The sequence below is a fragment of the Centropristis striata genome, chromosome 14, assembly GCF_030273125.1.
Source record: "Centropristis striata isolate RG_2023a ecotype Rhode Island chromosome 14, C.striata_1.0, whole genome shotgun sequence".
NCBI lineage: Eukaryota > Metazoa > Chordata > Actinopteri > Perciformes > Serranidae > Centropristis > Centropristis striata.
This window is the reverse complement of record NC_081530.1, coordinates 8413325-8430610: the sequence shown is the minus strand read 5'-3', so window position 1 is coordinate 8430610 and position 17286 is coordinate 8413325. Positions and strand designations below refer to the sequence as shown.

Here is a 17286-nt window from a genome sequence, read left to right as displayed (position 1 = left end):
GTCTAAGCATGTCAGCATCATCCTCCATCTTATAATGGATGATGTGGCCTGGATATTTTTGCATTGGTACACACAGTTTCATTCTGTGATCATTTGTGAATTACTTCTCCTAAGGGACCCTTAGGAGCAAGATACACTGCAAAAAAGCCAACTTGTGTTTTTTGGCCTAAAACAGTGATTTAAGTTGGTAAAACTTGGAAATATGAATTATTGATATTTAGGGCAATAATGTAAGTTAGCACAACAAAGAAAGCCAGTTGTCTGCTCAAAAACAAGTTTGTGAGTTGTTCAAAACAAGGGACAATAGTTCTGCTAACTCTTATTTCTTTGTTGTGAAATGCGGGAAAGCGGTGAAATTCGGTCATTAGCGAAAGCTAGCGGCTAACTGATGCTAGCGGCTAACTGATGCTAGCGGCGCTGCTTGTTTCAGCTACAAGAGTAGCCATTAGCGTATCAATGCTAACTCAAAATTGTGGTCGCAACATTAGTTGACATTTCATAGCGGCAATCGTGACAATTCAGCACATTGCAGAAGCAGAAGTAAGGATTAAAAGTTACTACAATGTAAAATTATAAGTTAGTACAACTTACAGTTGAGTTGACAAAAATCTGAATTCAAAAACAAAACTTAAAATATTTAGTTTGTTGCCTTGTAATTTTGAGTTCACCCAACTTTTCTTTTTTTGCAGTGTATAAGCTAAAAAGAGACAAGCCATCACTAAGACAAAGGAGGAGATCTCATAGTTGTATGCTCCTGATCTCAATAATGTCTCAATTCAATTCTCCTTCAAAATAACCGAGACAGGGCTTGTCAGGGCCGAACAGAAGTTTTTCCCAGTAATTATTCAAGTTTCCATCAATGTCTGCTCCATAACCGAACACATCGATCTAATCAAAAAAAGGAAACAATTTTACAACAATCTTTTGACACAGATTTAGTGTTTTTATTGGAGACCTGTGAGAAAAGTTTAAGGCAATTTCATTACAGGTTAAAAGACTTCATTTTTCGCATCATTTCATAAGGCACCATCACCCCAACCCTTCCTATTTTTGTGTAAACAAAAGACATTTTGGCACAGAATATTGCGTTTAGTCTACTTAAATGATTGTGTCACAGTCATAAAGGCACTTCTATACTTCTATACAAAATTTATGCAGCACATGCAAATAATCCTTCTCTCCTTCAAAAGTGACATCTGCCTGGTAGACACACCCAGGAGATTTACATACATGATGCAAATACTTCAAACATCATCGTCTGTCTAAACAGTCGCTTCATGTTCTAGCCTTCCACAGGACATTTTGTTCAGATCATTATCACAGTCGAAACATGTTACAACAGAACTATATCATTTACACAGTCTTTCACAAAACAAAATAGATTTTTATCACATCGAAAGTGTTTTCTAGAAACAAACTGGTGCTCTGTATTTTGTCTTCTCTATTCTTTGAAAGATATGAGATGTGAAATGTGTACATATCAACCTAAAACAGCTGTTATCCTGCATTTAATTAATTAATTAAATTAGTTAATATACACCTTCAACAGGAGCAATTACATTTTGGTTCTGTTCCCGTCATACAGCCTTGGATGTGTTACGAAACAGGCCTTCAGGGCACTGGCAATGCCCTCGTCTCCAAGATATCACTTAAAGAGACACGTGCAAACCAGAAAGGTAATTATAACACAGAGACACAAAAACTGCAAAGGCATGCAAAAAAGCTGAGACAAAGAAACAACAAAGAATATAAAAAGTGGCAAAACAACCAAAAAAAGAGACACAAATGACTACGAAACAACATGAAACTACATAGAGAAACAATACAACTGTCAATTACATTACAACAACAAAGTGACAAAAAAAAACTCCAAAATAGAGACAAAAACAACTACTAACAGACATAAAACCACAGCAAGATGTGTAACGCCTACAAAGAAGCAAAAAACAACAACAAAAACAGGCTTAATAACTATAAATTCTGTGTCTTACTCCTATGCAGTAACAGGCGGTGAGGCCTTTAACAACCTGAGTCCACAGAAATTGGGACATTAAAGACATTTGTATGTTATGTTGAAACTGATACACTTATATTTTTGTATATATACACACTGGATTCTGCATTTGATGCATTGTCTTTATATTTACATTTTAAACATGAACCAGGGCATGCTGATTCATTATCCGTCCATGCTTAGACCTTGGATGAGTCATCACTTCTACGATGGGATAATGTATGCAGCAACAGAGTCACAGTAGAAATGAGAATTCTCTTGAGTTGTAAAACCTCGGCTTATCAGCCTGTTTTGTGTAAATAATTGTCTGTCAGGTAAGAGAAAGATCACGTAGGTTTATAAAACTTGAGTGATTGTTGCTTGGCTAGCTCCTGGATCATGTCATACTCGTGATTTCCAGGATGTAATCCAGTCTTTAACCTTTTGTTTTTGAGTGTTTCCCAGTAATGATTCCAGTTTCCATCAGCGTCTGCTCCATAACCGAACACTTCGACCTAATAAAAAAAGTAAATGATTTTAGAACACGAGAACAAAGCCTAGGTAAGATCTCACCATATGACTGCTTTGTCCATCAGTAATCACTAGCCCCTTTCATAGTGGCGTTTCATGCTGGGACTTTTACGTCTCTGTATTGCTCGCCCCCACTATGAATGCACCCGAAGCGAGATGCTGGGATCAAATGATCCCACCAATTTTCCGCCTCCAGAGGTAGTCACAGAGGTGGAAAATTGGTGGGACTGTTGGAAGCAGGACCACTATGAACAGGCCATCAGGGCAAAGCGGGATATTTGAAGTCGCGCGTGATGCACGCACGCTGCTAACTTGGCACAACGTCCGACCCTTATTGTCAACAAATTGGCATGCTAACTGTACACAGGAGCATGTCTATTTTTAATGTTTTTAAATCTCACTTAAAAACCCACCTCTTTTCTCTTGCCTTCAATTAAAGTTTTTTTTCCTCTGGCAAGTGCTAGGGAATAGTGTCCCCTAGTAATCCAACGGTGCTTTTAAAATTATTCCATCTTCTTTAAATTTATTTTATTTTAAATTTAATTTTTTTTTTTTTTACCTTTGTCAATTCTGTATTTATTGCACTTTTTGGACTTTTATGTGAAGCACTTTGGTGCGGCTCAGCCGTCTGCGCTATATTAATAAATTTGACTTTGACTTTCCCCTCTTTGTATGCGACCGAAAAAGGGGTCCTATGTTCCCCGGTGTGTTACTTTTTCCACCATAACTGCCAAATTCCATGGCAAATAGGCCATTTTTATTAACCCTAACCCTTTTTCAGAAAAAGGGTCCTGTGTTCCCTGGTATGTATTGCTACAGCGGAACAAAGGACCCTTTTTGGGAAAAACGGGGAACATAGGACCTTTTTTCTAAATGACATAGGGTCATCCCGGACACGTGGTGTCCCCTGCTGATCGTAAACAAACCGGCATCACATACTGTGCACCGAGTGTCCGGTCCTCGTTGTAAAAAAACGGAGGTCACTAACTGAACACATCCTGCTGCAGCACATACACACCGTGCTGCTACCGAGCTAACTGTTAGCAAATTAGCACTGTGCTACTGTGCAGCACTGCTGCTGCTCTGACTATCATCTTCTCCTACTATCCTCCCACCTCGTTCCGCGACGCCAGACTGCACTATGAAAGGGCAGAATATCACGCCTTCATATGATCACTATGAACGCCCTAAGGCGAAAATCCGGCACAGATCTTTCCGGCATTATAGCGGGAAATTGGAGGGACCGCACTATGATCCTATAATCCTCACCCCCCCAGACCCCACCCAGCCTCCAACTCTCTCCATGCAGCCAGGACTCCCCACTTCTGGATTTCACAGACAGGATGAAGAGCCTTGTGAAGATTGGAATCCAGCTAACACCTCGCCAAAATCCCTTATTTACCCCCCTTAACCTCCCACATCCAGCCCCTCCCACTCCGCCACCTCGGAAAGAACGCTCAACCAAAAGTCACTATCTGTGAGTCTGACTGATATGTGCCGGGTCCAGGCTCTGATATCAATATCAAGATTGCTCTGTTCCAGCAACAGTCAGGGCCCCATGGAGTTCAGTCAGCTTTCTCAATCCCTGTGATAATAGGTAACAGAAAAGGGATCAAACTGGTGAGAAATAAAAAGAGTTCAATTAACTCTGCCAATCTACTAAGTATAGCATGTCATCCTCGAAACTCACCAGCGTCTCCTGTTAAGGATTTACATTTAGCTCTTTTAAATATCAGATCTCTGGTTGGCAAATCTTTCTTAATCAATGATTTTATTCACAAGCACAACCTTGATTTTATGTTTTTAACTGAAACTTGGTTAAGTCAGGATAATAGTGCAGCAGTTCTTATTGAGTCAACCCCCCCAGATTTTAGTTTCTTCAGTGAATCAAGAATACATAAGAGAGGAGGTGGAGTTGCCACCCTGTTCAAGGACAGCTTCCAATGCAAAAATATGTCTTATGGTCAGTTTGACTCCTTTGAATATGTTGCCATTCAGTTAAAATCACCCTATAGAGCAATCTATTTGACCATCTACAGACCCCCGGAATATGATGCAAGGTTCTTTGATGACTTTGCCAAACTACTGTCTGTTGTGTGCATAGATTTTGAATGTGTTGTTTTAGAAGGTGATTTTAACATTCATGTTGATAATCCTGAAGATGGGTGTGCTAAAGTACTTTTAAATATTCTGGATAACTTTGGGCTTTCTCAGCATGTCACAGATCCAACACATAACAGAGGACACATATTAGATCTAATTATTACCAAAGGTCTTAATATCTCTGAGGTTGTGGTGAACGATGTTGCTCTTTCTGATCACTACTGTGTTTTGTTTAAAATGACCACCCTTGCCAATCCTACAAAAGGTGAAGCAGAGGTAATCAGGAAGCGCTATATAAATGAAAACACTTGTGCATTATTCACCCAGGACTTTACACCATCACCAACCCTGCCCTCAGCTCTAGTTGATGACCTTGTTAACAGTTTTAGTTCCAATGTTATGACTGTTATCGACTCTATCGCCCCAATTAAGACCAAAGTTCTGTCGGGGAGGAAAAAGTCACCCTGGAGAAACGCCACACTGGTTAAAGTGCAGAAAAAAGTATGTAGACAAGCTGAACGCAGGTGGCGAAAGAACAAACTCCAGGTATATTACGATATTTATAAAGAGGGTCTTCGCAACTATAATCAGGAACTGAAGAATGCAAGGCAGTCATATTTTTCAGAGATTATCAGTAGAAACAGTAATAATGCCAGCACACTTTTTTCTGTAGTAGACAGACTGACAAATCCCACAGCATCAGTCCCTCCTGAACTGCTGTCTAACAAGTCATGCAATGACTTTGCAGCCTTTTTCACAAACAAAATATTACAGATAAGACAAGCAGTGTGCAGCTCCAGCTCAGGAACGATAACACTGGTGCCTTCCCATCCTCTAGTCAAGCTAGGACATTTTACCCTCCTAGATTACACAACACTAACGGAAACGGTTTCAAAATTAAAGCCCACAACCTGCTGCCTTGATATTCTGCCTTCAAACTTTTTTAAAACTGTTTTCAACTGCATAGCTCTGGATGTACTGCAGATAATAAATTCTTCTCTCCAAGCAGGACAGTTTCCACAGACTTTGAAAACTGCAGTAATAAAACCTCTCCTAAAAAAATCTAATCTGGATTCCACAACAATTAATAACTATAGGCCAATATCAAATCTGCCATTTCTGGGGAAAATCATTGAAAAGGTTGTTTTTGAGCAAATTCATGCTTTTATGATGCGAAACAATCTTTTTAACACATTTCAGTCTGGATTTCGGCAACACCACAGCACTGAGACTGTACTTATCAAAGTCTTAAATGATATTCATCTGAACACTGATGCAGGCAAATCCTCTGTCCTGGTTTTACTGGATCTCAGTGCTGCATTTGACACAGTTGATCATAACATACTAGTCAGCAGACTGGAACAGTGGGTGGGGCTCACTGGCACTGTGCTACAATGGTTCAAATCTTACTTACAAGATAGGGACTTTTTTGTGTCAATTGGAAACCATGAGTCTGAGCGAACTAAGATCACATGTGGGGTTCCTCAAGGGTCCATTCTCGGGCCGCTTCTATTCAACATCTATATGCTACCGCTAGCTCAGATTATGGAACATCACAACATCTCCTACCATACTTATGCCGATGACACACAACTCTACATTTCAGTGTCCTCACACGACTACAGTCCCTTACTCTCATTGAGTAACTGTATTCATCAAATCAATGAGTGGATGTGCCAGAACTTTCTCCAGCTAAATGCAGAGAAGACAGAGGCGATCATTTTCGGCCCTAAAAATGAAAGATCTAAGATCAGCGCTCACCTTGGCTCTATGTCGTTGACCGCTACAAATCAAGCCAGAAATCTTGGTGTAATTATTGACTCAGACCTGATCTTCAACAGCCATCTAAAGCTTATCACTAAATCTGCCTATTACCACCTGAAAAACATGGGTCACAGGGTCTTCTGTCCAAACAAGACATGGAAAAACTCATCCATGCATTTATTTTTAGTAGGTTGGATTATTGCAATGGCATCTTCACAGGTCTTAACAAAAAATCAATCAGGCAGCTGCAGCTGATCCAGAACGCTGCCGCCAGAGTCCTCACAAACATCAGGAAACTGGACCATATTACACCGGTCCTTAAATCACTACACTGGCTTCCTGTGAGTCAGAGGATAGATTTTAAAATCTTACTGCTGGTCTACAAAGCACTGAATGGTCTCGGACCAAATTACATGCTTGATCTGCTCCCTCTCTACGAAGCATCCAGACCCCTTAGATCATCTGGAACTGGCTTGTTGCGTGTCCCAAAAACAAGAACTAAGCGGGGTGAGGCAGCTTTCAGTTATTCTGCTCCTCACCTGTGGAACAAACTACCTGTAGATCTGAGGTCTGCCCAAACGGTCAGCTCCTTTAAATCAGGACTGAAAACACTATTGTTTACTGAAGCGTACTCTTAACTTTAACACCTATCTGCTCTACTCTACTGCCCTTACTTTTTAACTACGCAATGTTTGACTTGTGCTTTTTATTATTTTATCTCTTTTTTATCCTGCTGTATCTTATTTTATCCTATTTATATTTTTATTTCTATTTCCCTGTTTTAATTGACTGTTTTTACTGTTTTCAATTGTGTCTTGCTGTTTTTAATGTTTATGTAAAACACTTTGAATTACCTTGTGTTGAATTGTGCTATACAAATAAACTTGCCTTGCCTTGCCTTGCCTTGCCTATGAAAGAGGCTAGTTTGTATCCACTTGTCAATCATTAGTGAGCTACAGTAACACTTGTCACATTCACAAGGAAATAAAAAATGAAAAAGTCAGATTTAAAAATTAACTCACCTCATCACAAATATGCAGGGCAAGAACCACAGCAATGAAGCCAGTGGAGGGATACGAGCCCCTCTTTCTCAGCCAGTTGTCATGAACATACCTCAGGAAAGCTGGATTGACCACCATCACCTGTTACCAATCACAATTAGATTTTCAACTTATCTCTATGAATAATTGCAAAAAAAATATTGTTGAATGCAAAATTTTAAACTCACCAAATCTTTGTTAGCTTTGATAAATGGTCTTACTGGCATATATGATCTGTAAGGAAATAGCATAAATGTCAAACTCAGTAATACATTATTGTATGTTGGTGTTGGTGTTGTTTCTTTGTTGGTCTTTTTTATTGAGTAAAATAAATAATAGTCATAGAAAATTATGAGACAATGGGCCCCTGTGGATTACTGATTAGCCTCTTTCTGTCATTTTGTGTCTCATATTAGTTATACTGTGTCATGATATAATTGTTTAGCTCATTTTTGATGTTGTTGTTTTGCCCCTCTTCCTGTAGTTATGCGTCACTTTGTAGTTGTCTTTGTGGTTGTATTGAATCTGTCTATAGTTGCTTTGTGTCCCTTTGTAGTCATTTATGTCTGTTTTGGGTTGTTTTGCCCTTTTTTATAGTCATTGTGAGGTTTTTTGTGTGTGTGTGCCAACAACAGAGGTTTTATATCTTTTTGTAATGACTGTTTCAGTCTTTTTTCGTTTTCTCTTGTCTGTGGTTGTGTTTTGCCCCTTTTTGTTGTTGTTTTGAATCTCTTTGTAGTAATTTTGAGTCTTTACGGAGTTGCTTTGTGTCTTTGTAATCAGTTTGTGTCTCTCTGTGGCTGTTTTGCCCTTTTTCATGTTTATTTGTGTCTTGTCTTGGTTGGAAATTGTCTCTTTGAGTGACATTTTGTATGTGAGAGCCAGTAGGTTAGGGCCCCTGACACTTTGGGGGCATTTTGGCCTGTACTTGGTACGCCAATACTGCCCTACAAAGCAAAAAGGCAGTAACTGCATTTTTTAGTCAAAAATGAGGGTAACGCTTTATAATAAGGTCCTTAATAACCATTAATTAACAAGTAATAAGGTATTGTTCTCGCTTTAGATCTGGTAGTTGCAAAAAGCATAGTTAACTGATAGTTAACTTATAATAGATGAGCAATAAAGTATATTTTAATATCAATAAGCAAACAAAATAAGATTAATAAAGGCATGGCAAAGACATCATGGTTGTTTGTAATGCCATTATTAACACTTATATAAGCTTATAAACACACAATAATGTTAATAAGCATCTTGTAAGGACTTACAAGGGCCTTATTACTTGTTAATTAATGGTTATTACAAGGACCTTAATATAAAGCGTTACCAAAATGAGTTATTATCATTTTCATGACATTCAAGGCATCCTTTGTTATGTGACAAAACATCTTATCTCAAATGTGTGTCGTTTTGGAGAAAAATGGTAGTCGTTCGTACAGTAACTGCAAAAAGCCCTAGTGAAATAAAGCAAGAGTACATAAACATCCATTACTGTATTCTTGTTATGTTTTACAAAAAAATACCCGTGTTGCTGCGCAGTGAAGTTACTGTTTCCAACACACACAGCTGATTTCGTGGCAACCTCACGAAAAATTATTTTGTGTATTGTTTGTTTTATTTTGGAGAATCTACTGCCTTTTTCCTTGGTATGGTGCCAAGTTTTTGGTAAGTAACACAAAGCAAGAATACAGAAACTGCAAAATAGTGTTAAATTATAAAATTAAATATGAGGATTGATATGTACAAAGAATAAGCCAATATAAAGTAACAAAACAGCCACATGTCCAATAATCTACCTACAACTACTTAGGCTAGATTACAGGATAACTTTAAAGTCACTTTTCTCAGTTCTGCACTTTGCGTAGTTACTGCCTTTTTGCTTTGTAGGGCAGAATAATCCAACCATGATGGCTCTTTATGTGATGCATTCACAGAATGAAAGAGCTGGCAGGTGGATGAACCACATTCATTCTCATTGTCATCCTGCTCTACCTCGCCCTCTCTATGGGCTCAAACCGGCAGGGCAGCATAGACTCACCACACCCAAGATCGAAGATTATTCAAAGCATCTTAAAACGAAAACACCCCTCATTCCCTTCAGTTGTATTTTCACTAAGACAGTATTAATTATCAACAGATTGCACACAATATTATTAATTAAATCTAACTACGTTACAAGTTGAGTTAATATCAACTTAACAGGAAGTGCCTGTCAATTAAAAACGGACTAATTCTATTGTGTTGGATTCATTCAAAATTCTCTTCAATTTAGAATTACATACACATAAAGATTATATTTAATGTGATCAAAATAAGTAGATTCTATCTCAAACATTTTTATATTAAAGTTACTTAAACAACTGCCTCAAAATCAAGGACACATTTATATTTAATACATTTTATCAAATATATTAAGTAAAATGAAATGACTACAGAATAATTTATTACAGTGTATACAGTTCAGGCCAAAAGTTTGGACACACACCTTCTCATTCAATGCGTTTTTCTTTATTTTCATGACTATTTACATTGTAGATTCTCACTGAAGGCATCAAAACTATGAATGAACACATATGGAATTATGTACTTAACAAAAAAAGTGTGAAATAACTGAAAACATGTCTTGTATTTTAGATTCCTCAAAGTAGCCACCCTTTGCTTACTAGAATATAAGACATGTTTTCAGTTATTTCACACTTTTTTGTTAAGTACATAATTCCACATATGTTCATTAATAGTTTTGATGAATCTACAATGTAAATAGTCATGAAAATAAAGGAAACGCATTGAATGAGAAGGTGTGTCCAAACTTTTGGCCTGTACTGTATATCTGTATTTCCACTGACTGATCTGTCATTGCCTATGTCCTTTAAGCACACAGAGCCCATCAGAGACTCTGATGGAGTAGAATTGCACTAAATGAGTTTCATACATAAGAAACAAGACAGCAACAGCTCCACACTAACATTACTCACTAGGCCTTGGATCATAAAGGAGAGGTCAAACTTGACTGACACCTTCTGCTTAGCAACCTAACAAACTAATAGAATGTTGCACAAAGACAGGATTAGGTAGTGGTTAGACAAGTTGTTGTAGTAGTGCCAGGTTTCATTTGCTTAATGGTGTCCAAGGGCAACATCTACAAGATGGATTGGCACAACATTTGGTAGAAATATTCATGGTTTCCAGAGAATTTATCCAAATGACTTCTTCCCTAGCGCCACAATGAGGTTGACCTTTAGGGTTTTAAATAAAATGTTTCAACAGCCAACGGATGGATTGCCATTGAAGTCAGTTGAATCCTTAATTTCATTGGGATTTATGTTCCCCTCAACATAAATTGTCAGCATGTTTGCTAACGTTTTTATTTAACGCCATCATCAGGTCAGCATTAGGATTTGTCCTGTACTTTAATTTATGACAAAAAAAATTTTTTCATTAACTACTTTCTGATTAAAAGCAAATTTGGCAATAAAAGCATGCTGAAATAAAATGATGACTGGCTCACGTCATACATGATAACAATAATCACACTGAAATTGCATTGTCAATGTTCTACATTGTCACACAAATATGCAAATGTGGCTGTCGAAACAGGACACAGGGGCATGTCAGTGTTTGAATTAAGGGTATAAATTAATAAGACAATAAAAGTACAAACAAAAATTAAAAACTAAACGTGACATACATTTATTAATTTATTTTATTTGGTTCTTTATTTACCTTTGTAATTATTCTCCTATTTATGACCTTTCACATTACATTTTCCTTTTATATAAAGTATTTATCTTATTATTTTATACATTTTTTAAATTGATAAAACATAATTCAGACAGGCCAATTTATTTATTTACTCTTTCATTGTCATGAAATAGTAAATTAATAATTTTATCAATTAGTGACATACACTGACAGTGAGTTCCAGTATTTTTGTATATCGTGTGTGTATGTGTGTGTGTGTGTGTGTGTGTGTGTGTGTGTGTGTGTGTGTGTATGTGTGTGGTGTGTGTGTGTGTGTGTGTGTGTGTGTGTGTATACATTTAAAAACACAATTAATTTAAACATGAACAAAAATATTTAAATTCAAAAACATTTATTTTTAATTAAATTTAATAAAATATATCAATTAATATAAACTGTAAATTAATAATTACAAACATTAAATAGGAAAGCAAATAAATAGGGGGGTGAATAAAAAGGTAAATAAAGAAGCAAATTATTTATGTCACCTTTTATCAACTAATTAATGCCTGCATTTATTTTTAATGTTTTGACACATTTCATTTATTAATCAAGTCATTTATTTATTTAAACGTACAGCTTCCTTCCTCGATATTATACAGTCTATGTTGGCACTATTTATTTATGTAATTAAATTTGACATGCTGTGTTTATTTACTCATAGTGAACACTCGGTCGATTTGCTGGGAGAGAATTATCAAATGCACATAAGTACATAAAAATATGACTCACCGTCCATGAAATCCTGTGCTGAGGGCCTTCATGACCCACTCGATATCCATGATTTTAAATGGAACCACCACAAGATGAGTTTTGTCGTCTAAATCCACAGCGCTCTCTGGATAGACGATCCGATGAGTTGTCTTGGTCCCCACATGTGCTTCATAGCCTTGAGTAGGACCACCGTTCATTCTGAATAACACAGAGGGACATGTTTCAAATGTCACCAGCAGAAATACACACTGTAAAAAATAATCTGTTTAGTTTACGGTAAATTACCGGCAGCTTTGGTTGCCAGAACTTCACCGTAAAAAATACAGTAAGTGGCTTTTCGACTGTAAATTAAAATTTTAATATCAGCAGAAACTGTAATTTAGACTTAACACTCCCGTTATTTGTAGGGTAATTGCGTCATTGTGACATTATGTTATTTCTCCATTAACTTTACATGAAAATGTTATATTTTTTACAGCAAAACTGTGTGTTTCCTACAGTTTATAACAGTAAAAGTAAAAGTTTTGTGCTATTCTTTGATTTACAGTAATTAAAAGTGTCTACTACGGTGATAAACATTTTTTTAATTTTATGCCCTATTTCTGATGTAATTTGACAGCGTTTACTGTAATTTCTACAAACACTTTTGACAGTGCATGAAGCACGTTTCTGTCATTAATATCTCATTGGAGGATTTACCTAATGACAATGTCATGGTAATCTATCATAGGTCCATATGGTGTTCCGATCAAATTCCCAGAATTCCCCACCACAGCACAAGTCCTGCAGTGGTCAGGGCGGGGTCCTTCAACACGTGGGCTGGATGGGAACATCTGAAACAGCTGGTCTACTGTTTCTTTGTAGAAAGAGAAGCTGCGTTTTTCCAACTGTAAACGCTGACAAGCATAGCAAACATAGATTGCTGTTAGACCAGTTATGAATAAATGATATACTATAAAAACATAATTGCAGACTACGGCTGGGCGATATGGACCAAAAGTCATATCCCGATATATTTAGGCTGAATATCAATATACGATGTATATCCAGATATTTTTATCACAAACTGAGAGTGTTCAGTCAAAGTCGAAGCCAAATATGACATGTCAAGAAGTTTTATTGAAACTGTTTATTTAAGTGAACATAAATACTGTATAACAACAGGAGAACCTTCTTTTTTTTTTTTAAATCAAAGCGCCATAAAGTGCACATTTAAATAAAAAATATCTTAAATGAAAGTAGACTATGAAATAAAACAGGCCAATCTTTTTCTGAAATAAATATATTTATATGAGAAAAGAATAAGAATTTTTTATTATCTTTTTTGGTCATTTTGTGTCATTTTGTGACTTTTTCTGATGATTTTGTGTCTTTTTGGTCATTTTGTGTCTTGTTCTTGTTATTTTGTGTCTTTTTCTGGTGATTTTGAGTCTTTTTTGTCATTTTGTGTCTTTTTCTGATGATTTTGTGTATTTTCTTAGTCATTTTGTATCTTTTTTGGGTCATTTTTTAGTTTTATTTTGTTTTATTCTGCACAAAGACATGTCGGAGTTGTTCTGATTGTGCTGAGAAAAGAATAAAGGACACTACAAAAGAACTAAATATGACAAACCCTAGTAAGGGCAGCATTTATGTATAAAGAAAGAAAAAAAATGTAACTACATAGATATATGCGATATGGTCTAATTCCATATCACATTTAAAAATATATCGGTATATCTTTTATATCGATATATCGCCCAGCCCTATTGCAGACACAATTACACCCATGATGATGACACTGTAATGTGATTATACTTTCACTTCCTGATCCTGATTTGCAAGTAGAGCAACTGTTTTCCTGCAAGGTAACAACTTACCCTCCACCAGTTGAAAGAGTCCTCCGTCAGTAGGTATTTTGCTGATAAAAATGGTTCGACAGACTGGTTGAAATGCTGCACAAACCACGGATTAGCTTCAGATAAACATCGCCGACAAGCACAGGGCCCTCCCAACACTTGAGGTGACGTATAAGGCGACATATATCCTCTCCAAAACAGACCGATCCCAGTCATACACAGCAGGAGAATGAGCATCTTGACTTTTGTATTCATCTTGACTTTTGTATTCATCTTGGCTGGTTGATAAGTGATAATCATTTCCATCTGTGGACGAAATACACCAGAGAGCAGAAGTTCTTATAAGCAAGTAAAAATAAACCTTTGCTCTGGGCACCAATTTGCACCCATATAACTGCAGAGAAGGCAAGCTATAAATAGACTTCCTTAAAGTTTTTTTTTTTTTTTTTTTATAGACGGCCGCCTATAAAGTTGGATTAACTTTGTTATCAGACACCTCTAGCCTGAGATCAGGAAGGACATGTCAAGCCAAAACAAATCATAAAAAATAACTAAAAACAAAACTGACTGAGACAAAAGACTGAGTTAAAAAACTGAGTTAAAAGAAAGCTAAATATTTTCAAATATAAAATCAAATTATGAATGCTATGTGCTTTAAACTTGGTACAGCTTATAAAAACAGGAGTTGAGACTGTCTCACCAAACTGGAAGGTGGAGTTTTTATGCCAGGGATGAGAATGTTCACTGTAAAAAAAAAAAATCTGTTTAATTTACAGTTAAACCGGTTAATCGATCTGTTTAATTTACAATAATACCAGCAGCTGTGGTTGCCAGAACTTCACCGTAAGAAATACAGTAAGCATATGTAAATGTAAATATCAGCAAAAACTGTAATTTATACTGAATAATCCCATTACTTTTAGGATAATTGTGTCATAATGGTATTCCTCCATTAATTTTACATGAACATTTTATATTTTTACAGCAAAACTGTGTGTATTCTACAATTTATGACAGTAGAATATTCATGATATTCTTTGATTTTATAATTAAAAGTATTTACTGATGCAATTTGACAGTGTTTTACTGCAATTTCTACAAACATTTTTTTCAGGGTCAGAGTATTTTCTTTTCAGTTGCTTTATTATCTGCACCTGTACTTTTTAATTTGCTCTGTACTGTGTGCTCAGTATCAGTTATCTGATGACCATTTAAATAAAAACCTAATACAAATAAAACAAATAGCTTAGCTTACTGTATGTTTAGTTTCAATTGATTGATAACCATTTAAATATAATTTTATAAAAATAAATAGCTCAGTTAATATGTTTGTATATTCAGAAACAGTCAGTTGCCTAAAATTTAAATAAATAATAAATGCAAGGGGGAAAAAAATAATGAACTTATCTACTGTATGCTTAGTGTCAGTTACCACTCACTATTTAAATAAATACTTTAAAATAAAATTTTAAAAAATAGCTCAGTAAACGTCAGTACTGTATGTTTAGTATCAGACACCTGCTGACAACCTTTAAATAAAGTACATAGATTTTTTTTTTTTTTTCATAAAATAGCTCAGTGAACGTCAAACTGGTAACATTAGTCAGAAAATGATATGAAGGCAGTTAAAATATAGACCCTATTAATATTTTATTTTTGTCCTACCTGATCAGAGAGGAAATCTACTCCATTATGTAAGCGTCAGAAGAAGAGTATCGGAGGTTGAACATCAACTGGAAGAATGCCCATTGGTGCGCTTGGTATCAATCCCAGGTACAAGTCTTCTGATAGGAGGATGGACATATCGCACAGGTGTGGTTTGTGCACAGGTGTCCAAAATCTCTCCAAACATTGAGAACAATAATACTGAAAGAGAGAGAGAGAGAAAGAGAGAGAGAGGCTTCCGTCATTATATTAAAATGTTTTTTTTAATAAATATAAACGGTTGCAAAGATGTAAAGTCCATTAGCCTCCTTTTAAAAGTACGTTCACATTTATGTTAAAATCTCTTCAACTTTGTTCATAAATAGCTATTTTTTTAGACTCAAGAAAAAATTATATAATAATAAAACAGCAGGGGGGAGTACCTCCGGGCACCAGCGGCTTCCTCTCCTCCTCTACACTGCGATAAAGACGATAAAATAAATAAATTCATTCATTCATTCATTCATTCATTATCCTTCTCCGCTTATCAGTATAGCGATAACTCCAGAGAAGTTAAACAATAATCCATAAATTGAGTAGTTCAGTATACTCTTTCCGTCGGTTCAAGATCAAATTAGAAAAGCCTCTTCAGCCCGCAAAATAAGCAGAATAGGCAAAATATAACTGCGGCAAAATACCGAAGTGATACAAATCTTTATCTTTTAACTATAAAATGACTGTAATGAGATAAACTTGTAGTAGCGCGTGAGAGACAGAGAGAGAGAGAGATGGGAGGGACTCGCGGTCAGCTGCTGCTTGTGTCACGCGCAACTGCAAAACCACAGCACGCGCAGCAGAAGAACACCTCCAATACTCACTGTTAGTCTCACACTCAATAGGTGAGATAAGAGGTTACTATTATCTTCACCCTGTTAAAATAATCACCTAACTAATGTTTTCAAGTTTTGCAGGAAACACAAAAAACTTCACCAAAAGTGTAACATACATATGACATTTCACTCAAATACCAAATACTCAAATAAATGACTTAGGCAATTTTTGAACATGCCTTTGTGACTTAAGCAAGATATGGTAACGCTTTATTTTGAAGGTGTCTACATAAGAGTCACACAAGCCTGTCAGAAACATATCATGAGCATTAATGTTACTTGAAAGTGTCATTAATGTTCATGACACATCCCATGTCATGTTTATGACACGCTCATGTCCCTCTTATGTAGACACCTTCAAAATAAGTTGTTACCAATATGAGTGTCAACAATAAAACTTTGACAAACTAAACTGATAACTAAACAATTTCCCTCTAGCTCTTCTTTGATGGGTTCTTACTATTTGACTGAGATCAATTATCTAACACTTCTAAATCTAAAGGTTTTTTTTTTTTATCTTGGTAAGAAACAAATAATTTGCAGTGCACTCTGCTTGGGCCAGTTCATTGCTGCTTTCAGCTTTAATTTATCTTGTTTTAAGAGTTAATTTCTTATTTTAAGGGTACAACATGCTTACTTCTAGATTTAATGATCTTAATTTAAGAAATCTTGTCAAGTGAAACTATCTGTCCATGCAGCAAGAAAATTTCCCTTGGATTTAGTGTTTTTATCTCGTTTTTAGACACCTCTTTTTTGCAGTGCACGTGGCTGAGCTCAGGGCATGAGGGCTTTTCTGAAATATGCCAGCTGTGACAGCACCGACCTGTTGCTAAAAGCAGCTATGCCCTTCATATGTGTAACATTAAGCCTTAATATAATTTAAACAGGGGCTATTTGTACCAGGCTGTAAACATGTTTTATTTCCACTATAAAGTTGGGCATTTTAACATAGAAGTCTATGGGGGTGACTCACTTTAAGAGCCAGCCTCAAGTGGCCATTTGAGGAACTGCAGCTTTTGGCAAATCTG

The 17286-nt window shown here is 36.2% G+C and overlaps 1 protein-coding gene across 3 annotated transcripts; it reads right to left on the bottom strand.

The window, feature by feature from the left end:
• Positions 1-1798: 1798 nt before the first annotated feature.
• On the bottom strand, positions 1799-16103 carry LOC131984305 (CMP-N-acetylneuraminate-beta-galactosamide-alpha-2,3-sialyltransferase 1-like). Of its 3 annotated transcripts, XM_059349164.1 has the most exons (9): positions 15812-16103; positions 15390-15590; positions 14425-14468; positions 13746-14030; positions 12586-12782; positions 11905-12084; positions 7620-7665; positions 7414-7533; positions 1799-2508 (listed from the first exon to the last, which is right to left on the bottom strand). In XM_059349164.1, exons 4-9 carry the CDS (start codon positions 14028-14030, stop codon positions 2341-2343), a joined length of 996 nt encoding a protein of 331 aa, XP_059205147.1. In that variant the 5' UTR covers positions 14425-14468; positions 15390-15590; positions 15812-16103; the 3' UTR covers positions 1799-2340. The 3 variants fall into 3 exon arrangements, with proteins under 3 accessions (XP_059205147.1, XP_059205149.1, XP_059205150.1); XM_059349166.1 differs by lacking the exon at positions 14425-14468; XM_059349167.1 differs by lacking the exons at positions 14425-14468; positions 15390-15590; positions 15812-16103 and having other exon boundaries at positions 13746-14200.
• Between the last annotated feature and the right edge of the window lie 1183 nt (positions 16104-17286).